The sequence below is a fragment of the Podarcis vaucheri genome (genome assembly GCF_965113315.1).
Source record: "Podarcis vaucheri genome assembly, chromosome: 15".
Lineage (NCBI taxonomy): Eukaryota > Metazoa > Chordata > Lepidosauria > Squamata > Lacertidae > Podarcis > Podarcis vaucheri.
In genome coordinates this window covers 45,175,084-45,199,258 of record NC_138753.1, presented here as the reverse complement: position 1 = coordinate 45,199,258, position 24,175 = coordinate 45,175,084, and the positions used below count along the sequence as shown (strand labels likewise).

Genomic DNA, 24,175 nt, shown 5'->3' with positions numbered 1-24,175 from the left:
CCTCACTAATCCCTCCAGGGACGTAGCGACGCGAGCGCCCTTCTCAAAGATGGACGCCGCTTGCGCGCCGCTGCCCGTTTGCCGAGGCGGCGCCTGAGGAGCCGCGAAGGGCGCCGCGCGGGAGGTCGAGGGGAGGCGGCCGCTTCGGGTGCGTCGGGGGCCGAGAGGCGGGTTTCTCGGGGGTGGAGGAGGCGAGGCGGGCGCCTCGATGGGGGGCAGGAGCCCGTGTGGCGGGCTAGGGGGTCGGGGCGGAGGAAGAGGAGCTTTCCCTGCTGCCTCCGCTGTTCTCCGCCGCCGCCTCGTGTTTCCGCGCGGGCCAAGCGCCCCCCGGGGGGTTTCGGGCTGAGCAGCGGCCTGCGCCCCCCCCGCCCCTTAACCTCATGCAGCGCCAGGCTGGATCTCCACGAGGATCAAGGGTCGTCGCAGGAACAGGCTGGGAAGAGATTCAGGAAGGACCAAGTGCTCCAGGCATGGTTGAACTGCGGAACTCACTGCCACAAGATCCAGTGGTGGCCACCGGCTTAGATTGCAACTCTTCCTGCAACTATTTAAAAAATAGACAAACTCTGTGCTCCTCACTGTGGTGCACCCAAGGTCAATTTATGAATTAAGGGCAACCATTCACGTGGAGGGGGGTGGCAGCCATATGCTTTGAATGCAAAAGGTTCTCTGTTCAATCCCTGGCATGTCCAGGGAGAGGTGGCCTGGCAAAGAGACCTGCTTCCAGTCAGGGGAGGCCAGGCTTCCTCAACCTCGGCCTACAACTCCCATGATCCCTAGCTAGCAGGACCAGTGCTCAGGGATGATGGGAAGTGTAGTCTCAAAACATCTGGAGGGCCGAGGTTGAGGAAGGCTGGTGTAGGCAATGCTGGACAGACTGTGTAAGGCAGCTTCCTGAGGTAGAATGTAAAGGAGTCGGGGTGAAATCTGGGGATTCTGCTGACATGGGGGCAACTTTGCTGTCTAGCCCTGATAATCTCAATGATGGATGAGAGACGAATGGGAGCACTGGAAGCTGCCTTCTGCTGAATCAGACTGGAGGTCCATCTAGCTCAGATTTTCAGACCCAGGACTCACCTTTTAACTTAGCTGCATTTGGGAATCCCTTTCTGAATGGCACTGCTGCAACCTGGAAGTGGGTCCTGACCCACCAGTTGAAGACCAATGCACCCGAGCATGGCAGAACTTTGTTTTTTTGACTCCACCAAGGGTCGGTGTTTCTGCGTCTCGCATAGTTTTATGTATGTGGTGCTGCTGTTGTTACATCAGAATGTTTTACTCATGTCACTGCCTGAAGGGAGTCTGTGAGATCCCCACTGTGCATCTGCTGCCATGCTCTGGATATGGTAGCCCTAATTTAAGAAGCTTTGGTGGCTATATGTTAGAAATGAAAGGCATCAGCTGCACACAACTGGTTTTCCATAGGCTGAAGCAGCCCAAAATCAATGCAGACTAATTTTTTCAGGGGTCACCCACATACTGAAAGCAATACTAGCCCTTGATGGACATGAGAAGTAACTTAAGTTCCAGGAGTATGTATTGTAGTAGTGTTTACTGAGGCCTTGACTCATAGATACCAACAGACAGGTCACGAAAGGCTCTAAATAGGGGTCAGCAAACTTTCAGCAGGGGGCCGGTCCACTGTCCCTCAGACCTTGTGGGGGGCCGGACTATATTGGGTGTGTGAACGAATTCCTGTGCCCCACAAATAACCCAAATAAAAGCACACATTCTACTCATGTAAAAACACACTGATTCCCAGACTGTCAACAGGCCTGATTTAGAAGGTGATTGGGCTGGATCTGGCCCCCGGGCCTTAGGTTGCCTACCCTTGCTCTAAATATATAGGATGTGTAGCAGTTCAGGGGTGTTGGTGTTGTTTTGAAGCTATTCTACCTGTACGTCATCACCCCTCACCCCACCTGGAGTCAGGGGATGCTTGGCATTCCCAAATAACATCAATGCTTGTCAAGTATTTTATCTTTATGCTCATATTCTAGATTGAAGGGCTGAGGTTGACACACAATGATTTCCTTAAGGCCCCTGTAAAACTCATGTCCAAGGTTAGATTTGGCATAGGATTTTCAGCTCATAGCTTGCACTCTTACCCATTGCACCAGCTCTGTAGTTTGCCAAAGGCTTCTTCTTGAGGGCTTTGGTTGCATTTAACATTCTGTTGCTTCTCCCTTGTTCTCTCAGGTTGCAATTCAGGTTGCCCTTGGAAATGAAACTTTTGTTCAACAGTATGGCATGGTTTGGAAAGTGTCATGGTTTGGAAATAAGAGTTAAGAAGAGCTTTTGTTGACCTTTCCTCTGGCAGGTCATTCAAGATGTCAGAAGGAACCTCAGGTAACGATACTGGGAATCCTGGTGGCAGCATCCGGCCTACGCTTAGTGCTGCACGAGGGTTGATAGGGAGAAGAACCACTGCTCCAATTACCCCAGGCCGGCTGCCCTCCATTCGCTCCAGAGACCTGACTCTTGGTGGAGTTAAAAAGGTAAGTGTTTAATGTTTAAGGAAAAACCCTGTAAGGTACTCCCTTTTCTACACACACACACACACACACACACACACACATTTCTAGGATGCAGATATAAGAGAGAGACTGAAAAATGTTCTTTTCTGATCTGGAATGGAAATTCCCATGTTGTTAAGGGATTAGGGCAGAGGGCTAGCAGTTGGAACCCTTGATTCTAATTCATGGCACAGTGTTCCCTTCTGGCCTTCAGCAAGTTATTGTGTATCTACCTATTTCAACAGTAGGTTTAATCAGTCCGTAATTTAATGTTGAAATTCCTACCTAATGGAATTTTTAACCTTTCTGGTTGCAGGAAACTCAGAATAAACAATAAACAATGTGTGGTTTACCCATTAATGTGGTTTACCTCCTCTGAGCCATCAGATTCCAAAGAATGCCTGACTGCCTTTTGGGCTTCCTATGCAGTCCAATACATGCCTACTGAGAAGTAAGACCAATTAAGTTCAGTAAGGTCCAGATAAGTGTGTATATGCTTGCAACTGTAGTGGATGATTAGCACAGTCTGGCACAATACAACTTGTGTTCTTAAATATACTGAAGTAGTTTGATAAGAAGAGGTTATACAGTGGTACCCCGCAAGACGAATGCCTCGCAAGACGGAAAACCCGCAAGACGAAAGGGTTTTCTGTTTTGGAGGCGCTTCGCAAGACGAATTTCCCTATGGGCTTGCATCGCAAGACGAAAGCCCATAGGGAAATGCTGGCAGTCGGGAGCAAAGACTTTCGCCCACAGCCGGCCTTCAGAAGAGGACCTCTTCTGAAGGCCGGCGGGGGGCAAAAGTATTTGCTCCCCCCCGCCTGCCTTCCCCCCCCCCCCGCCTGCCCCGGGCGATCTTAAAATGCTGGCGGGCGGGAGCGAAGCATTCGCTGCCGACCCCCAGCATTTTAAAACGCTGTTCCGAAGCGGGGGGCGGGAACATCTGCCCCAGCCGCCCCACTTCGGAACGATGTTCCGAAGGGGGGAGAGGGGGCGGGAACATCTGCCCCATCCGCCCCACTTCGGAACTATGTTCCGAAGGGGGGAGGTGGGGCGGGAACAGCTGCCCCATCCGCCCCACTTCGGAACAATGTTCCGAAGGGGGGAGGTGGGGCGGGAACAGCTGCCCCAGCCGCCCCCCTTCGGAACGATGTTCCGAAGGGGGGAGGTGGGGCGGGAACAGCTGCCCCAGCCGCCCCACTTGGGAACGATGTTCCGAAGGGGGGAGGTGGGGCGGGAACAGCTGCCCCAGCCGCCCCACTTCGGAACGATGTTCCGAAGGGGGGAGGTGGGGCGGGAACAGCTGCCCCATCCGCCCCACTTCGGAACGATGTTCCGAAGGGGGGAGGTGGGGCGGGAACAGCTGCCCCATCCGCCCCACTTCGGAACGATGTTCCGAAGGGGGGAGGTGGGGCGGGAACAGCTGCCCCATCCGCCCCACTTGGGAACGATGTTCCGAAGGGGGGAGGTGGGGCGGGAACAGCTGCCCCATCCGCCCCACTTGGGAACGATGTTCCGAAGGGGGGAGGTGGGGCGGGAACAGCTGCCCCAGCCGCCCCACTTCGGAACGATGTTCCGAAGGGGGGAGGTGGGGCGGGAACAGCTGCCCCAGCCGCCCCACTTCGGAACGATGTTCCGAAGGGGGAGGGGGGCGGGAACAGCTGCCCCAGCCGCCCCACTTCGGAACGATGTTCCGAAGGGGGGAGGGGGGGCGGGAACAGCTGCCCCAGCCGCCCCACTTCGGAACGATGTTCCGAAGGGGGGGGCGGGAACAGCTGCCCCAGCCGCCCCACTTCGGAACGATGTTCCGAAGGGGGGAGGGGGGGCGGGAACAGCTGCCCCAGCCGCCCCACTTCGGAACGATGTTCCGAAGGGGGGAGGGGGGGCGGGAACAGCTGCCCCATCCGCCCCACTTCGGAACGATGTTCCGAAGTGGGGAGGGGGGGCGGGAACAGCTGCCCCAGCCGCCCTACTTCGGAACGATGTTCCGAAGGGGGGAGGGGGGCGGGAACAGCTGCCCCAGCTGCCGGGCTTCGTAGCGCTGCTGCGAAGCCGGGCGGGGGGGTGGGAACACCTTCTGAAGGCGGGCAGGGGGCGAAAGTCTTTGTCCCCCCTGCCTGCCTTCCCAGGGGCTTTTAAATCGCCCCGACAGCGGAGAAGTCCTCCGCTGTCCGGGGCGATTTTAAAATGCCGCCCGCCAGCATTTTAAGATCGCCCGGACAGCGGAGAAGTCCTCCGCTGTCCCGGGGTTTTTTAAAATGCTGGGGGTGGGAAGAAAAGCCCTTGTCCCCCCCCCCCCAGCCTTCAGAAGAGGTCCGGGGACAGACTGTCCCCGGACCTGGTCTGAAGGCGGTTTCCCTAGGAACGCATTAATTGATTTTCAATGCATTCCTATGGGAAACCGTGCATCGCAAGACGAAAAACCCGCAAGACGAAGAGAATTGCGGAACGAATTAATTTCGTCTTGCGAGGCACCACTGTACATACTACATCATGATCCTTGCTGTACTGTTGTTTTAAAGAAAAATATTTTTTGTTTCTACAAAATATTATACAGGTGGTTTTTATGTATAGGAGGTTAAATCATATTAACAGGTCATCATCACTGTTGGAAAATGTGACTCAGATTTAAAGCAGTGGTTTTCAAACCATGTTTCAGGAACCCTGCAGTTCCTTGGGAACTTATCAGGGAAAAATAGTTTATTGAAAAAAACATTTTACGCACCATGATCAGTTTGCCATAAGTTGCAAGGGAATATTGAGCGTATTCTAAAGTGCACATTTACTTTGCAAAGAGTGGTGTGAGGTCTGGTTTGCCAGGCAGGGCCTATTATCAACCAATTGTGCATGTTAGAACATGCCTCAGACTCTTCTACCGCATGCATGGCTTCTGTGGCAGATGACTTAGTGTAGAATTTTCTCTGAAGGTGAAAAGTTTGAAAACCTCAGGGTTGAAACCAGAAGTGCGCTTCCAGCAAACTCTAAAACTTGTGGGTTATCTGAAAGATCTAGCTCAGTTCAATCTGGAATTGATAGTGAATGTATTGACCAAAAAAAAAAAAGGAAAAGAGATTTACATATTGCCAACTAAAACATAACCATTAAGGCAAGTTGGAAGGTCATTACAGTGGTGCCTTGCAAGACGAAATTAATTCGTTCTGCAAGTTTTTTCTTCTTGCGAGTTTTTCGTCTTGCGAAGCACGGTTTCCCATAGGAATACATTGAAAATCAATCAATGCGTTCCTATGGAGACCGTCCGGGGATAGAGGGGAAGCGCCGCGGGCCTTCCCCTCTGTCCCCGGACCTGTTTTAAAGCAAGGGAAGGGGCAGCGGGGAGAATCGCTTCTCCGCGTTGCCGCCCCTTGGTTCAAAAGGGGTGCGGGGACAGAGGGGAAGGCGCGCGCGCGCCTTCCCCTCTGTCCCCGGAGATTGCGGGGCTGGCAACGGGGAGAAGCGATCTTCTCCCCGCCGCCCCTTGCTTCAAAAGAGGTCCGGGGTGCGGGGGCAAGCTTTGTTTTGCGAAGCAAGCCCATAGGGAAATTCGTCTTGCGAAGCAACTCAAAAACGAAAAAACCTTTCGTCTTGCGAGTTTTTCGTCTCGCGAGGCGTTCATCTTGCGGGGCACCACTGTATGATGGTTAAAATGACCTATTTGGCAAGAGTTTTATGAGGGAATTGTATGTACTGTACTAATAGCTTCCATATGAAAGGAATTTGGTTTGATTACTGGAACTGATTTATTGCATACCAAGATGTTTTGTTAAGATTAATAACTTTGTCGTTTCTCTCTCTTGATTTGAATGTAATGAAAAGGAGGAGTGTCAGGTCATGGCTGGTGCAGTAATTCCTGTATTCACTTACAGCACTCATTGCACTCCAGAAAATTTTCTGGAAATGTGCATAGGATAATTTGCATCAGAAAAAAAAAATCAGTTTGCATTTTCAGATGCCCAAGAGAGTGACCTAATTTAGAATGCTTGTTTTACTTTTATTTAGTAAACAAATCTAAAAACTTTGAAACTGTCAAGCATGCCTAATAATTGTACTGCAATTGGCAATACAATTTATTGTTACTAATGAACTTATGAAATGGAAAAATGTCCACAGAAAAATAAAGCACTGGAAAATTTTCCACTCATTGGTCCTGGAGTGTGAAAGACAAGTTGCTTTTTAAACCTCCTAGGAAGTTGTATAGCAGCCTTCCCAAATCTGTGGTTTGGACTACAAATTCCATCAGTCCAGCTATGTATTTTCTGAGCTTGAAATGCTGTCCAACTAGTTCCATATTGCTTCTCAGCACACCTTACTATTCCTGTTGGTACTGTTTTTCTGGGAGGTTAGTTAGATATTTTGGTCCTTCTGTGTAGGGTGGTGTTCAAATGACAAACCTACATGGAACACCTGTTGGGCTGTGATAAACCAAGGAAAGGGTGCCAAGCAAGGTGGGAAGAAGATTATCTAGGAGCCAAATATTTGGAGTGCCTTTGCAGAACGTAAGACTTAATTAGCACACCTGCCCAGGAAGCTGGCAGATACCTGAGTGTCTTATTATAGTTCATGCTGTACTCAAGCCTTTCTTCTGAGAGCCACAACACCAATGCTGGTCCCCATGATATGCAGGACAGCATGCTTGCTTTACTACTGTTGCAGACACTCACTGCTGTTCCCATCTTGCAGATGAAGAGAACTGAGTACATAAGAGGGTGACTGGTCAATGGCTATATAGTGATTAATTCTCCCATTTGGCCCTTGGACTACAGTACACTGTATGTCAGTACCTCCTGAGGTATAACACCATGATCAGTATTCACCTCTAACTAAGGTGTAAATCCTTGGTCAGGAGAAATCCCAGACACTGCAGCAGAGTATTCCTGATAAGTATTCTCTTTTTTATATGCCTGGTGTCTTTGTCTATGGAGTTTTCTTGGCAGGGATACTGGAGTGGCTTTCCAGTTTTGCTCCAGGTGGATCACGTTTAGTCAAAACTCTCCACTATGACCTGTCCATCTTGGGTGGCCCTGCACAGCATAGCTCATAGCTTCTCTGAGTTATTCAAGCCCCTTCGCCATGACAAGGCAGTGAGACATCACCTTGCCGACAATGGTCTGTATAGTTAAAGCTGTGGTTTTCCCAGTAGTGATGTATGGAAGTGAGAGCTGGACCATAGGAAGGCTGATCGCCAAAGAATTGATGCTGATCGCCAAAGAATTGATGCTTTTGAATTATGGTGCTGGAGGAGACTCTTGAGAGTCCCATGGACTGCAAGAAGTCCAAACTATCCATTCTTAAGGAAATCAGCCCTGAGTGCTCACTGGAAGGACAGATCCTGAAGCTGAGGCTCCAATGCTTTGGCCACCTCATGAGAAGAGAAGACTCCCTGGAAAAGACCCTGATGTTGGGAGGGCACAAGGAGAAGGGAACGACAGAGGACGAGATGGTTGGACAGTGTTCTCGAAGCTACCACCATGAGTCTGACCAAACTGCGAGAGGCAGTGGAAGACAGAAGTGCCTGGTGTGCTCTGGTCCAGGGGGTCAAGAAGAGTCGGACATGACTAAACAACAACAACAATTCTCTTTTTTATTATTATTTGTTTTCCAAATTATTACAAATCCATCCAAATTACTTTAATTTTATATAATTTATTAAAATCAGGTTTCCCACTCCTGTTGTAGACATATGTCCATCTCTTCCTCCTGTTTCCACATCTTCTCATCTTTTATTTTCATTTCATCTATTACTTGTTGTCCATTCTTGCAGCAAGCCATATTTTCCTCCTCACAGGCAGCACCTCTGTCATCTCTTATAAATATAAAATCTATTTAACGTGTGCAGTCCTGCATAATCTTCATGTTGTCTCAGACCTAGTGTGCTGGGAGAGTTGAATATTGTCTGTCCATTCTTTGCTGCACAATCAATCTAAGGTCCCAGGGTGCAATGTTTACAAGACCACATTCCCACTTCCGCTGTTGACCACTTAGACACAGGCTGTGGCTATAAATAACTTGCAGAGAACAAAGCAACTCTTACAATTAAAATTCCACTCTGGAGTTCTTCCTCAGCGGACAGTTACAGACAAAACCTTTTTTCCAAGTACAGGCGTTTATCAGAACTATGCAGCAGCTGCTCAGTCTTCTTACTCAGCATTTTTGCAGGGGAGGACAAGAGAGAAAAGAGACCATTTGAAAGCCATATAAAAGTATAAAGCGCCTTGTCCTCCCTTTCTAGCTGTTGTGAGGAATTTCAAACTTTTGCTTCTCCCACTTTCTGGACAATGAAGTTGTCTGCAAGGCCAGTGAGGAATCTGTTTGACCTTATGCTCTTGGCTGAGTTTGACATCCAACAAATATCCGGGTAATTGAAGTCCCCCATTACTACTATCTCCCTTCCTTTTGCATGCTTGGCCATCTGTTCCAGGAAGGCATCATCTATGTTCTCCGTTTGGCTTGGGGATCTATAGTAAACTCCCACAATGAGGTCTCTGTTATTCTTCTCTCCATTAATTTTGACCCAAATGCTCTCACTTTGGCTATGAGGTTCTAAATCTTGGATCTCTTCACAGGTATACACATCGTTTGGTGGAAGCATAATGGCCCTGCTGTTTAGATGGAGCTAAATTATCCTGCTGTATATATGAAACTAGGTATCTTTTGTAAGCCACCTTGGGAGGATTTTCCCCTCAAAGGTGGCATACAACGATGGTACTTTAAATGTGTAATAAATGAATTTGATTCTGCAAAGAGAAAACAATCCGAGACTTCCAGGATTGCAAATACTGTACAGGCAAATACTGTAACATGTGGGGGTTATGTTCTGGGGGCCCCATGTGCATAAGTGAAATCACATAAAGTGGGTAGCAGCCTCCCAACGCCTGTTTTTTCCTGCTTTCCAGCAATCTCTCCACACAACTCTCTCTTCAACCAGAGCTGAAGCTCTGAGGCTGGCTGGAGGATGTGTGGAAAAGCAGTGGCGGCAGCTGTTGCGGTGCCCCGCACGTGAGCTTTGGCTGAGCAGCCCAAACAAAGCCCCACTGAGCCTCCGGTCTCTTTGGGACTTTCTTGGCCCTCACTAACGTCCTCTTTGGGCTCCAGAGAGGGACTCCTTGCGAGTCACAAAGACTCTCCAGCCCTCCCCTGCCATGATTCTATTTATTTATTTAATTTATTTTCCAGCACCACGCATATATGCCGTCACACACAAGTAGAACGCACATAAGTTGAGGGGATGCCTGTACAAAACGCCTCCGTTTTGGAACGTTTCAGCTCCCAAATGCCCAAAACCTGGAAGTAAGTGTTCCAGTTTTGGAACGTTTTTCGGAATCCAAATGCCCAATGCAGCTTCCACTTGAGTGCAGGAAGCTCCTGCAGCCAATCGGAGGCTGCGCCTTGGTTGTCAAACAATTTGGAAGCCGAAGGGGCTTCCGGAATGGATTACATTCAACAACCGAGATTTGCCTGTGTTATAGCTTTTCTTTGCTTGAATAGAATTGTGGAATATGTACAACCACAACTGTAGTGAGCTGCACTTTGCAGAACTGCTTGGAAATGGTGAAGTGTCTTGCTTCTTAAAAGTGCTATAGAAAATGAGTAATCCTAAAGGTAAGGTTGCTCTGTGCTGAGGAAATGGAGTGACACAAAGTTACAGTAATGGGCAATTTTCCATACTTGCTTCTGAACTTAATACTAAGGTGTTTGCAGATTTTGGAAATTCCTTTTGGACAGAGAAAGGGAACATCTCAGTAATAGGCACTCAAGGTAGGAGGAAATGGAAAACATTGTCAGAAACCAGAGAGGGCCCAGTAGCCATGCAGACCAGAAAACTGTCACCCTCTCTGCATCTTGGAGCTTTTGAAAAGGCACATTATTTCCCTTTTTTCGAGATATAAATTTTGCAGCTTTGAAGTCTAGAAACTTGTCTCCCCTTCACACATACACAATTTTGAGACTCCTAAGTATGTTTTGAGACCAGATTTTGCAACACTGTTTTCTGTGAGAAATTTCACACACTGTGTTTTGCAAACTGAAGTACACCTGAGCTGATGACTTGCTTACCTTTTTACTTTTACTTTTTACAGAAAACCTTTGCTCCCAACATAATTAGCAGGAAAATCAAAGAAGAGTAAGTAGCTTTCTCATGCTATGTTGTCTGTGAAGTGTGACTATAGAGGTTGTAAATCCAGATCTGGGGGAAATAAGGATTGTACCCAAAGTAGGGTTAAGTGACTTGCTCCCTCAGCACAAGGGTTTATGCTTGTGCAATAGAACTCCCCCCCCCACCTCAGATGCACCCTCAGTCTGTTCTGGGGGTTCCTCCAAACCTCTGGAGCAGATGTGGGGAGAGCACTTGCAGAAGGTGGAGTGGAGTAAAAGTTCCATTGCAAAAGTGTAAAGCCTTGTGCTAACAGAACAAGTGCATTGGATGCCACCCTCACATAATAATTTAGTGCAAATGTGTAGTTTTCCTAGCTCCTATCTGCAGTGTATCCTATGAGCCATATTTACAGGTGGGGATCTGTTAAAGAGCTTGGCACATGTGAAAATGGCCTTAGATATTTCCACATGCAGGAATTTGTTACATTGAATTTATTTATTTGTATTTAACAATTTGTATACTGTTTGATCGCAAAAACCTTGTAAGTGATTCAACCATGGGTTTCCCCCCATCTTCAGTATGAAAAGCTATATTGTGCGCTGTTTCTGCACATTTGACTTGGCTCCTATTCACACATTGAGGCATCAGACGCTCCTGTAGCTACTGGTGAGAAATGGCAGGAGTCTTCTGGATATATTGAAGCACATAACAAGGGCAGGCTACTTTTACTTTCTTGTGATTCTGTTTGGTCTGCTTTTTCTTAGGCCAAAAGAAGAAATTAACATCAAGAAAGAGAAGAAGGAGCGTGATCGAGACCGGCAGAGAGATGGTCATGGACGAGGCAGAGGGAGGCCAGAGGTCATCCAGTCTCATTCCATCTTTGAGCAAGGTCCAGCAGAAATGATGAAGAAAAAAGGTATGTGGAAGATTAATGTGAACACGCCTCTGTGGCCCAGCATCTAGCATTTGGGCCTGAACCTGAGACACTTATTTCCAAGTCCTTCCTCATCTCCAGACTCCCAGGGATAGCTTTGGCCAAGTCACTGCCTCTCGGTATGAATTATCCCAGTCAGTAAAACAGGAATATTTCTTATCTACCTCACAAAGATGTTATGAGTAAACTGTCACAAAGTACTCTGTGAACATTAAATAGTGTTTCCATAGAAATTAAGAACAGTGCTCAAAAATACCAGCAAGAGTTGATACCTTTGGTTTCTGCTTTCTGTTGTTTCATATCCTCTTGAGAGAGATATAAAATATTTAAAACTGGCTGCTGTGGAAAATTAAGCAAAAGCTGAAGCTATGTTGGCAGTGAGCAGGCACACATTGCTGTTGACCACACGGCAAAGAGGGTGCTTGATTTAAATGCATGTGAAGTGGACATGCAGCAAAACCATTGGCCCACGTCTTTGTCACACATCAGCCATGGTGGATGTTATCTTGGTGAACTTGGAAGGTTATATAAGCTGTCCTTTCGGGCAGAAATTATTTCCATCTAGCTGCCACAGAGAAGGGAAATGGGCCTGTTCTGCCTACTCTACTGAGAGACCAGATCCATCAGGCCTTCCCTCCCACAACTGTCACCTGAGAGCAACCATTTGGTCAGAGGGAAACACAGGAAGCAGGACCACTCGATCATCCCTGCGAAGAGGCCAACTCTGTTGGTCTTTTTCTTTTCCTGGTGGGCTTCTTTTCATCATAAGTATTGCTGGTTAACTTTAAGAATTGGTTCCTCAATTTGTCCCGTTTCCCGCCCCCCCAAAAAATCTCATTTTCCTTTGTGTGGTTTTTTTAGTTTGTAAGCCTGCAGGCAGGGGCCTTATTGTTTTTAGTTTTAGCCTTTTCATCTGAAGTGGAGTGGGAGGTCAAAATGCTTTAAAAAAATAATGAAGTTCAAAACCTTCACACCTAAAGCTCATCTTTAATCCTAACCTGCGCCATGAGACCCAGCTCTATTTTTTTTTACTGTACTGTATATGTTCCATCTTTCTCCACCACCACCCTGGGTGTCTAGATGCAGGGAACTTGGGGTTCTTGAGTATTTCAATAGCTGTATAGAGGAGTTCATTTTGGAAAGTGGTTGCCAAGGTAAGCAAAACTGCTTGAACTGTGTTTCTTGCTCTGAACATGCCTTTCTTTCTTTTTTCGTCCTAGCCCTCTGTTCTTGTCTTTTCTCTCTGCTTGTACAACTGAAGGCATAGCAGCACGCACCAGGCCTCTTGGGCTTCAGTTTTAAGGAATGGCTTGAGCAGTCGACTTCACCACACAGGTTGCTCTCAATTGTGGAAGTTCAAGCTTCAAGGCGCTGCAATAGCCGAGTTACCACTTGCCATTCGAGATGTGTTCTGCTTACAGCCATGCCATTCTCTCTTTCGGCACAGGCACCTGGGATAAGACTGTGGATATGTCTGACTTTGGCCCATCCCACATCATCAACATAAAGAAAGAGAAAAGGGAGACAGATGAGGAAACCAAGCAGATCCTGCGCATGCTGGAGAAGGATGATGTGAGTTAGATGGTGGCTGCATTTTGGGACAGCCGTGTCTATGCTGAATCTTTTAAGGACAAAAAATGGCATGTAGCCCATAATCTATGTCCCAGTCTTTCCCATTTTGAGGCAGGGAACCTTGGAACCATCTTTGACACACTCTTTCTCCTACCTCTCCTTTTGGGAAAGGACTGCAGCTTCACGGGAGGGCTATAGCTCAGTGGTAGACCTTTCATGCTGAAGGTCCCAGGCTCAGTCCCAGGTTCAGATCCCCACCTGAAACCCTGGCATAATACTGCATGGATAATACTGTGCTACTTGGTACCAGGAGCTCCCTATGTTCCCCGCTAACCTCCTTACCCCATTTCATTTTAAAAAAAATTCCACTCACAGTTGGCTTCCTTTTGTGTGTATCCCTTTTTGAGAGCTTTGTTGGAGCTCTTAGGGAGGGTTGTTTAGGAAGCTTGTGATAATGAGAACCCCGTGCAAGTATTGTTTAGCCCTGTTTTGCTGTGAGGTTTGTTTGTTTTATAGTGTGTATGTGCAACAGGTTCACTTTTAAATAAATGTTTTGTTCTCTAAAACTAATTTCTCTACACAATTATGTGTCAGTTGTTGATGAAATATTAAGAAAAATCAGGAGCTCAGCAAGCCTGTTTACTGTACAACAGGGTGTGGGTATGTATGTTTTCATGTGTCCCCATCCATATTAATATAAATATCTCCTCTCTATTTGTCTGTCTGTCTGTCTGTCTGTCTGTCTGTCTGTAGGTATGGGTGTCTGGCTACACACCCATACACCCCACCAGCAAGAACAGCTCCCTCAACATTCAGTATTTAATTCATTTTTTCTCTCCTGTTCCTTTGGTGCCAGTTCCTTGATGACCCAGGCTTGAAAAATGACATCCGGAACAAGCCAGTCCAGCTTCCTCTGGCCCATTCAGGCTGGCTTTTCAAGGAGGAGGATCAAGAGGATGTCAAGCCTTTGAGCTCCAGTGCCAGGGAGGAGGACATGGAAGTCGACACATCTTCAGTGAGAGGTAGATGGTTCAAATGGATCTGCTGTGTCCCTCTGGGGATTATACCACTGGGTGTCACTACTACAGTCTTGTGGTGTCCTCTCGGACAACAAAGACATAAATCTGAAAAGTCACAAATTTGCTTAATTTAATTATCATCTGTCAAGGGAGAGCTTGTCTTTGAGTTCCAGGTTCTGGGAGGGCAAACTGTGGTGGATGGCTGTTGCTGTTTTGCCCTGCATGTAGAGTTTGTGAAGACGCTTGAACTCAGGACAAAAGGGAGCACTTGGCAAACCCTCGTGATCAACTCCTGCCCTGAAACCTATGTCTCCACTGTGGAATGACGTGTGGATCCAGAATTGGACTCAGTGTTAAAACTATGTTTATGGAAGACAATCTTACTCGACTCTGAGTGATCGCCAAAGAAAGAAAGACGATAGTCCAGGAGAACCTAGGAAGTGTTTTTTTCAAATTGCAAATTGTGGACAAAATGGACTGTTTCAAGAGGTGGCAGAGAGATATTTCTAAATTTGTCTGGCAGGGCAAGAAGCCTAGAGTAAAATTTAAAATACTAACAGATGCAAAGGAAAGAGGTGGATTTGCCCTGCCAGACTTTAAACTTTACTATGAATCAGCAGCTTTTTGCTGGTTGAAAGAATGGTTGTTTCTTGAAAACACTGACATTTTGGATTTAGAAGGTTTTAACAATGTATTTGGATGGCATGCATATCTGTGGTATGATAAGGTCAAAGCACATAAAGCATTTAAAAATCACATTGTCAGGAAAGCATTGTTTAATGTCTGGATAAGATACAAGGACTTATTGGAAAATAAAACTCCAAGGTGGTTGTCACCGATGGAAGCAAAAGCTCTGAAAAAGCTCAATATGGAGGCCAAATGGCCGAAATATTGGGAAAATTTTGAACAAGACGGAGATAGATTGAAATTGCAGAGTTTTGAGAAATTAAAAAACAAAGTGCGAGACTGGCTTCATTATTATCAGATAATGGAGACATATAATTTGGATAAGAAAATTGGTTTCCAGGTGGAAAAATCAAAATTAGAAACAGAACTGTTAGAACCTAAAACTAAGATTTTGTCAAAAGTGTATAACTTGCTGTTGAAATGGAATACTCGGGATGAAACAGTGAAATCTGCTATGATTAAATGGGCACAAGATGTTGGACATAACATTATATTTGCTGACTAGGAACAGTTGTGGACCACAGGTATGAGGTTTATGGCATGCAATGCCTTGGGAGAGAATATTATGAAAATGATTTACAGGTGGTACATGACCCCAGTCAAGCTTGCAACAATCTATCATTTGCCCGATAATAAATGTTGGAAATGTAATGAAACTGAAGGTACATTCTTTCACCTTTGGTGGACGTGCCCAAGGATTAAGGCTATCTGGGAAATGATATATAATGAACTGAAAAAGGTATTTAAATATACCTTCTTGAAGAAACCAGAGGCCTTCCTCCTGGGCATAGTCGGCCAATTGGTGCCAAAGAAGGATAGAACTTTTTTTTATGTACGCTACAACAGCAGCAAGAATACTCATTGCAAAGTATTGGAAGACACAAGATTTACCCACTCTGGAAGAATGGCAGATGAAGCTGATGGACTATATGGAACTGGCAGAAATGACTGGCAGAATCCGAGTCCAGAGAGAAGAGTCAGTGGAAGAAGATTGGAAGAAATTTAAAGACTATCTACAGAAATATTGTAAAATTAATGAATGTTAGAATGATGTTGGATAGAAATTAAGTGGTTTCCAGCTGTAATGCTTTAAGGGAATATGAAAAATGGGTTGTTAATAGGGAAAAATCTAATGTTACTATTTTAAGACCAAAGATTAGGATAAACAAAGAGGGTAAGGATTTGCTGAGCCAACAAATTGAACTGGAATACAAAAAAGGGAGGTATGAGGAGGTCCGGGAAACAAGCTAAGGAAAATAAGTAATAGAAAAATGGAGTGGTTTTTAATCATTTTTATTTTGTTTTTTTTAATTTTGTATTGTAATATCTTAAAAAAATCTTAATAAATATCTTATAAAAATAAAAAGGAAGTGTTTTTTTCTCCCAGGTGCCAGGGATTGAAACGGGGGCCTGCATGCAAACGCTCTGCTCTCTGCCACTGAACTGTGACCCGTTCCCGTCAGGTGGTCCACTATAGGATACAGGGTGCTGAAGCCAGCAGGACTTTCCTTATTTCTCTAGGCTGTATGCCTTATGTTTACTTCTGTGTAGAGGAGCTTGCCCAGGATGCACTTAATCCAAAGCAAATATCCTTTCTTCTCACAAAGCATCTGTTCTAGCAAATCTTGCTTGCTCTTGATTTCTGCTCACAGTATAATATGATTGCAGTTTGCTTTTACTTTATCTTATACATGCAGTGTGATGGTTGCTGGTGAAAGTTGTAGACTCTCATTTCAAATCTCAACAACCTGGTTTGAGGCAGGAAATTGGACCAAGTGACTTCTAATTTGTCTTTATGGTTTTATAAACTACTCATATTATAGAAATATCAGAGCAGTGCATAGAACACCAAAAATAAGTATAAAATATGCATCAGAAATAATCCAGTTAAAATAGCAGTAGAAGACAACACCAGAAGACAACCACTGGACAATAAATAAAAGTCTTAAACGTGTCTGAAAGAAGAGATTGTTGGAGCATGCCTCATCTCAGAAGTCAATAAATCATCCATTAAAGGGACTGCAATACTGAAAGTCCTGCTATTGGTAGACACCATTTGAATATGAGAAGCCCTCAGTACCACCAGGAGGTCCTCCCCCATGGAACATAGTGACCAGGTAATGGTGTAATCCCTTGCAGCTCTGATTTGAATTGCTATGTCTCATTTCAGTGAAAGAGGAGCCCCATGATGAAGAAGAGAACCCACTGGTCCTCAGACCAGCTCCTGCAAAGGCACCCCCTCCCTTCCCCCAGGATGTGTCTGTTGCGGAGCTGCTGCAGCGACTCAGCCTCTGCAAGGAGGACGAGTTGCTCTTTCTACAGCTACCAGATACACTGCCAGGACAGCCGCCCACCCAGGACACCAAGCCCATCAAAACTGAGGTGCCAAGTGAAGATGGGCAGGTGATGGTGATAAAGCAGGAGAAGAACCAGGTATGGGAAGACTTGATTCTTGTTTAGAATAAGAAGGAGCAGGGGGCTGGATAGGATGTCGTTGCTTATGTTGCCAAAGAAGGGGCCATAGGAAGGGATGTGGAAGTGTAGAAAAGTCACCCCATGTGTGGAGTGTAGGGCACATGACTTCTTCAATTTAAAAGTTTCTAGTCTTTCTGGGTGCTAAGATGTACAGTGGTACCCCGCAAGACGAACGCCTCGCGAGACGAATTTCCCTATGGGCTTGCTTCGCAAAACGAAGCTTGCCCCGGGGACAGCGGGTCTTCTCTTTTGAAGCAAGGGGCAGCGGGGAGATCGCTTCTCCCGGTGCTCCGAAGCCGGGCGGGGGGGAGGGAACACCTGCCCCCGCCAACCGGCTTCAGAACGGTGCTCCGAAGCCGGGGGGGGGCGGGAACACCTGCCCCCACTGCCCGGCTTCGGAACGCTGCTCCAAAGCCGGGCGGGGGGGGCGGGAACACCTGCCCCCACTGCCCGGCTTCGGAACGCTGCTCCAAAGCCGGGCGGGGGGGCGGGAACACCTGCCCCCACCGCCCGGCTTCGGAACGCTGCTCCGAAGCCGGGCGGGGGGGGGAGGGAACACCTGCCCCCGCCAACCGGCTTCGGAACGCTGCTCCGAAGCCGGGAGGGGGGGCGGGAACACCTGCCCCCGCCAACTGGCTTCGGAACGCTGCTCCGAAGCCGGGCAGGGGGGCGGGAACACCTGCCCCCGCCAACCGGCTTCGGAACAGTGCTCCGAAGCTGGGCGGGGGGGAGGGAACACCTGCCCCCACCGCCCGGCTTCGGAACGCTGCTCCGAAGCCGGGCGGGGGGGAGGGAACACCTTCTGAAGGCGGGCGGGGGGCGAAAGTCTTTGTCCCCCCTGCCTGCCTTCGCAGGGGCTTTTAAATCGCCCCGGACAGCGGAGAAGTCCTCCGCTGTCCCGGGGTTTTTTAAAATGCTGGGGGTGGGAAGAAAAGCCCTTGCCCCCCCCCCCAGCCTTCAGAAGAGGTCCGGGGACAGACTGTCCCCGGACCTGGTCTGAAGGCGGTTTCCCTAGGAACGCTCCTATGGGAAACCGTGCATCGCAAGACGAAAAACTCGCAAGAAGAAAAAACTTGCGGAACGAATTTCGTCTTGCGAGGCACCACTGTACTTGAAACTGTATGGGCTACACTTCATGATGCATCAGAAGCCAGAGGCCTTATTGCATAGAATTTCCATTGTTGCCTACTCTATAACCAGCAGAGGTAAAGTATGTAAAATGAGAAATGGGTCAACATTGTTTAATTTGCATAACCTTCACTGGTTTCCTGAGGTTCAGCTTATTCAGTTGAAGGCACTAGATCTTGGTTCGTGAGAAAACAAGGGTGATTTCTGAATACTCCAAGATTGGTTTCCCCAGAAAGATGGGTGATGTTTGTAACTTTGTGCTTCCTTTTCAGGAAGCCAAAGAGGCAGAGAACACCTGCACCCTCGGTGACCTCTCTGAAGGGCAGGTGGGGAAGCTGCTGATCCGCAAATCAGGGAAGGTGCAGCTAGTTCTGGGCAGGGTGACTCTTGATGTGACCACAGGGACACCCTGCTCCTTCCTTCAGGTATGGCTTACTCAGGAAACCTCTCTTTTACTCACCCTAACAGTAGATGACCTTTCAAAATGCACATTCCCTGCTAGCAAGTGAAGTGGAAATGTTCAAAGGCCTCTGAATAGCAGTTGCCAGTGTGGCCAGTGGCAAAGAAGAGCTATTGTCATGTTTGTTGGCTTGCCTTTGCTGGTCTGATCCAGTTGGGCTCATATATTCTTAGGGCTCAGTATAGGCTTTGATAGACAGGGGAGGGGAACCTCCAGCCTGCAGGACAATCAGCCGATGGATTGAAGGGTAGAGTTAAGTCTAGCATTGGTTGTAAACACCTGGTTGCAGCAGGGGATTCCGATGAAAACCCCTTTCTGAATCAGAAAGAAGGGAGAAGGATGATGTGAATTAGTTTTAACAGCACCCTCAATCTGACTTCATTGTGCCATCAGGTGATTGACAGATGGGCAACCCCACTCACCTGTCAAACCGGGGTCACAAGGCGAATCCTCATGAGGGCCGAAAAGGTTCTCTATCCCAGCCTCAAGGGGACACAGGCATCTTCATGAGATGGAGTGGTATACAAAATCAACCATACTCAGAAAAGAGCTGTTGAAATTATTGGATATGACTAAATTAATTTCTTTGGGCCTGCTCAGAGTAAAGCTTAGCTGGATTCCTCCCACCCATGGTCAGCCTCTGTGCTGGAACCAGAGTGTGATGTCTCTGAGGGCTGCACCTAAAACATGTGCAGTGCACTTGTCCAAAAGGTGCCGTCACCAGGAGCCCAGCATGGGGTCCTGCTCCTTGACCAGTGTCAGTTTGGAGTTTGGGTTTCTTAGCGGTATAATGTCTCTTTCCATATATTTTGTCCTGGGGTTCCCTGGGCAGAACACAAAATATGCACACTATGAAGGTCACTTTTTTGGATGAAATCTGGGTTTCCTGTCAAGCTTCATGCAAGTGAGGGATGAAAAAGTATTTGTACATTTTTTCTGTGATGTCAACCTCTATTTTAAAAACGGGGAGCCCTTCGTAATTAAGTAAAATAAGTATGGATTTATTTGTTTTTAACTTAGGCATCATAACTCGGGTACAAAATTGGAGAGTGCTCCAGGTTTTTGGGGATTGGCAAAAGAAATTCCCCCACAAAGCATATTGTTGTCCCCGGTAGTGACAGTGGTACTTTCTCTTCTCTGCTGGACAGAGGGCAGGCATCTACTTCTGGTCCTATTTCTGTCTGAGTAGGAGGGTGGTAGCTGAAAGCCGCTGCTGCCGCCACCTCTCTGGCAGATCGAGGGGGGTGGGAGACTCAGTAGGGAGCAGCAGCAGCAGCACCAAAGCACAGAGGACGAAAGGAAAGAATGCGTCTGCCACTTGTGCTACTTCTGTAGGGGGGAATCAGAGCAGTGGTGGGCCCAGCCTCTGCTGTTGCCTGATGCCAACCCCTGGTTGTAAAGGTAAAACAGTGCATATGAAGTGGCTCGGAGCATCACTCTACTGGTAATTGGAACAGGTTTGAGCATCTCAAACTCATTCTGTACCGGAGCCACCAAAGGCTTCAATAAAGGATCTGGCTGCCTACTTTCCTAGATAGCTGCCATTGGGAATCCTCCATTAGTCTTCTAGAATTAATAACCAACACCTTGATTCTTCTTCCTCATGAATTGATGACCCACAAAGTTGGTAGAGAGCACCCTCTTAATGCTTCAGTCTGGGCACTCAGAATGTCAAGGGATTATTTAAAGCTAAATTTGTTTCCCCATATCATAGCTTGGAAGGGACGCAGGTGGCGCTGTGGGTTAAACCACAGAGCCTAGGACTTGCTGATCAGAAGGTCGGCGGTTCGAATCCCCGCGACGGGGTGAGTGCCCATTGCTTGGTCCCTGCTCCTGCCAACCTAGCAGTTCGAAAGCATGTCAAAATGCAAGTAAATAAATAGGTACTGCTCCGGCGGGAAGGTAAACGGTGTTTCCATGCGCTGCTCTGGTTCGCCAGAAGCGGCTTAGTCATGCTGGCCACATGACCTGGAAGCTGTACGCTGGCTCCCTCGGCCAATAAAGCGAGATGAGCACCACAACCCCAGAGTCGGTCACGACTGGGCCTAATGGTCAGGGGTCCCTTTACCTTATCATAGCTAGGGAACAGTTAAAAGACTTGGCTAAGGAATTAGAGGAGATTATTAACTTTCAGCATTGCATTTTCTAATATCACAGTGCTTCCAGCTGTGAACCTATAGGACTACGATCATGGGTAGGCAAACTAAGGCCCGGGAGCCAGAACCTGCCCAATTACCTTCTAAATCCGGCCCGTGGACAGTCCAGGAATCAGCATGTTTTTACATGAGTAGAATGTGTCCTTTTATTTAAAATGCATCTCTGGGTTATTTGTGGGGCATAGAAATTCATTCACCACCACCCCAAAAAATATAGTCTGCCCCCCCCACAAGGTCTGAGGGACAGTGGACCAGCCCCCTGCTGAAAAAGTTTGCTGACCCTTGTTCTAGATTGTACAGTGCTGACCCCTGACTAAGACAACAGGCATATATATATATATCTCCGTTATTGTGCTATGTTACTATTCTGTTAGCAGAAGGATTTCCACATTCACAAGAAAGCTGACAATCACATCTCCGATACTAAAATGTATGTGGTGCCATCTCTGTCACTGAATGAAGAAGGGTGTTGAAGGAGTTGAATACAGGCAATGACCGATTAATGTACATTCAGAGGGCACCAGTGACCTGAAAACGTCACTCAACATGTCACAAAAAGGGAGGAATGGGGCAGGGCGCATTTATAGGCACTCTGTTGGTGTGGGGGGTGGGAGCGAGAACGGAACCCCCATGCGAAATGGTTGTTGACTTTACTGCCCTTAGTTCTGAATAACAGAGATGGCCAAAGACATCTTAGTATCCGAGATGGAAGATGTTAATGGAGCACAATCTACCAGGAAGTTTTGCGCAAGTCTTGATTAAATGAATGAGGGCTGCCGACGTTTCAGTAGGAATTAGCTGCTCCCCCCTGCCTCATCTGCAGAAAAATGTCCTTGGTGAGCTATGGGGCTAAAGAGGATTTGGTGTTTTAACCCGCTTGTGGAGACTATCATAGGTCACAAAGAGAAAGGAAAAATATATGAAAATAGCAAGAAGAGATGTGGAAAAACAATAAGAAAGGACTGGATAGTACTGTGAATATCATATGGTCAGATTAAAGCAGCAGCAAGAAGATGATTGAATCCCCTTTCGGAACTTGAAATATGGGTACCCCCAACAAAAATTTAAAATTTGGCTTTGTAATTTGGAATTTATGTAATTTGGTTTGGTTTGATTTGATGTGATTGGTCAGTTAATAAAAATTATTCTTAAAAAAAAAAAAGGATTTGGTGGTTAACAGCTTTTTCTTTTGCCCTTGGAAGGAGCTGGTGTCAGTGGGCATTGGAGACAGCAGGAGTGGCGAGATGATCATCCTGGGCCATGTGAAGCACAAGCTGGTCTGTGCCCCGGATTTTGAATCCCTGCTGGAACAGAAACATCGGTAGAGAGCCTGGGCAAAGGCCTGTGGACAGGGCTGCTCACCCTTCCTCGAGGTTCCTTTAGAAGCAACAGTGACTGGGCTGTCCAGAAGAGCCTTGTTCCGAATCTGGAGAGAGACAACCTCCTAGACAAGACTGGCCACATTGCAGTGGAGCAGAACTGTGCGACTCCTTGCTGCCTTTGGGTCTCTGAAGCCATAAAGTGTTACGTTGGAGATGCTCCAGTGCCTCCCCTTCTCCACAGGCCTAATTTACAAGCAGCGCAGAGCAGACAAGACTGTGCCACAGTCCCAGGCGCCAGAGTCCTAGTGGGGGATTTGTCATGTGGGAGAGGCTTTTGACCAGAGATTGGGCTCTTCAGCCATTGCCTCCAGATGAAGAGGAAGGGTGCTCCCATTCCAAATGGTTCTATGGATTCTCAGGATGAAGCCAGTCCTCTCTGAAATTGCTCATATAGTTTCCCCCTTATTTTTGAACAGCTACAAAATGTCTGTGCATTTTTAAAAAAGGTATCTGGTTGCCAGGGCTTGTGATTTGAGGTGCCTATCGTGCTACTTCATGTATGCCAAAAGCAGCAACAGGTTTCTTTAGAGAGGCCAGAAAATGGCATGCAGGGGCACTCCGTCCCTCGCCCAGCCTTGTTTTGGGTTTCCCATCGCCTGCAGTGTTGCTGTCCTTGGTGAATGTGTGGTGCATGTGATGCTGGGAGTGAGCTGGGTGTATTTTGTCCCACCAGCTGTGCATCTTGCATATATAACATATTCAATTAGCCTTTGATGAGGGAGAGCAGTACAGAAGATGGTGCCGAGATAAAATGAATAATCACCCCTAATGATATTTTTTGAGGGGAAAGTTTGTCTGTTAAGAGTTTGATTTGGACCATACTTGTCGTCTGCAGGGATGATGAGGCTGTGAATCACGTGCTGTTTATGGTGTCTGGGAAATGCAGGACAAGAAGGTTTTAGGGCAGGGATGAGGAACCTCTGGTCCTCCAGGTACTGCTGGACTCCCACTCCCATGGCCTAGTGGTCAGGGATGATGGGATCTGCAGTCTGCCACCACCTGAAGGGCCACAGAGCCCCCATTCCTGCTGTAATGTAATAGAGCAGGAATTAAAACCTGTCATCTTCTAAATTTTTATTTTTAAATTCAAGATGTGGAAGTTATAAAAAATGGGCAGAAAAAGCTAAATGTTAATTCAGCTGGACCCCTGCTCAAGCACTGCTCTTAGATAAGGACAGTCTTATAGGATTTCTTAAGGAAAACTCATTGCCGTGGTGCCATGGCACAATTGTTGAGCTCCATCTGGTGGCTGTGTATTTATAAATAAAAATGAGGAAGTGGCTTTTGCATCGTGTGGAAAAAGTGGATAGAGTGTTTTTTTCCATCCTGATACTAGAACATGGGATCATCCAATGTAGCTGAATAGTGGGAGACTGACGTACTTCATGCCATACACAGGTAAGCAAGCACTTTGGAATCCACAGCTTTCCCTGTTTCTTCAAAGCTTGTATATATTTTGTGAAGTGTTTGTATGTCTCCGCTTTACCTGTTCCTCTGTTCTTTGCAGCTATGAGACCAGGAGAATGCCTTTGAGAAATATTTTATTAATGAATTAAACTGAGCTTGTGGTGTCTGTTTAACTGCTGCCCTCAAAGCCACACTGCTTCATTGGAAGGCAGCCCTGTTTAGGGAAGCTTTTAATGTTTAATAGACTATTGTATTTTAATATTCTGTTGGAAGCCGCCCAGAGTGGCTGGGGAAACCCAGCCAGATGGGCGGGGTATAAATAATAAATTATTATTATTATTAGCGGCTAA

The 24,175-nt window shown here is 47.1% G+C and overlaps 2 protein-coding genes across 3 annotated transcripts in view; one reads left to right on the top strand and one right to left on the bottom strand.

Moving 5' to 3' along the window:
* Positions 1–24,175, top strand: POLR3D (RNA polymerase III subunit D). 2 transcript variants are annotated; one of them, XM_082200600.1, is made up of 9 exons: positions 1–148; positions 2,321–2,498; positions 10,589–10,632; positions 11,370–11,521; positions 12,987–13,111; positions 13,968–14,133; positions 16,988–17,250; positions 18,693–18,845; positions 22,239–24,175. In XM_082200600.1, exons 2-9 carry the CDS (start codon positions 2,331–2,333, stop codon positions 22,359–22,361), a joined length of 1,194 nt encoding a protein of 397 aa, XP_082056726.1. In that variant the 5' UTR covers positions 1–148; positions 2,321–2,330; the 3' UTR covers positions 22,362–24,175. The 2 variants fall into 2 exon arrangements, with proteins under 2 accessions (XP_082056726.1, XP_082056727.1); XM_082200601.1 differs by lacking the exon at positions 1–148 and adding an exon at positions 1,122–1,210.
* LOC309519522 (outer mitochondrial transmembrane helix translocase-like) overlaps positions 7,715–24,175 on the bottom strand; it is a gene marked incomplete at its 5' end in the record, with an annotated part of 69,451 nt that continues 52,990 nt past the window's right edge. Inside the window, one exon of the mRNA XM_082200625.1 lies at positions 7,715–8,649. Coding sequence (XP_082056751.1) covers positions 8,547–8,649 — 103 coding nt within the window. The 3' untranslated portion in view covers positions 7,715–8,546. The remainder of the gene's footprint in view (positions 8,650–24,175) is intronic.

Bases quoted from the DNA above. Each gene is read 5' to 3' on its own strand.
- POLR3D (XM_082200600.1), top strand. From the start codon at position 2,331: ATGTCAGAAGGAACCTCAGGTAACGATACTGGGAATCCTGGTGGCAGC. The intron at 11,522-12,986 runs GTATGTGGAAGA...CTTTCGGCACAG, and splicing joins AGAAATGATGAAGAAAAAAG to GCACCTGGGATAAGACTGTG. The intron at 14,134-16,987 runs GTAGATGGTTCA...GTCTCATTTCAG, and splicing joins CGACACATCTTCAGTGAGAG to TGAAAGAGGAGCCCCATGAT.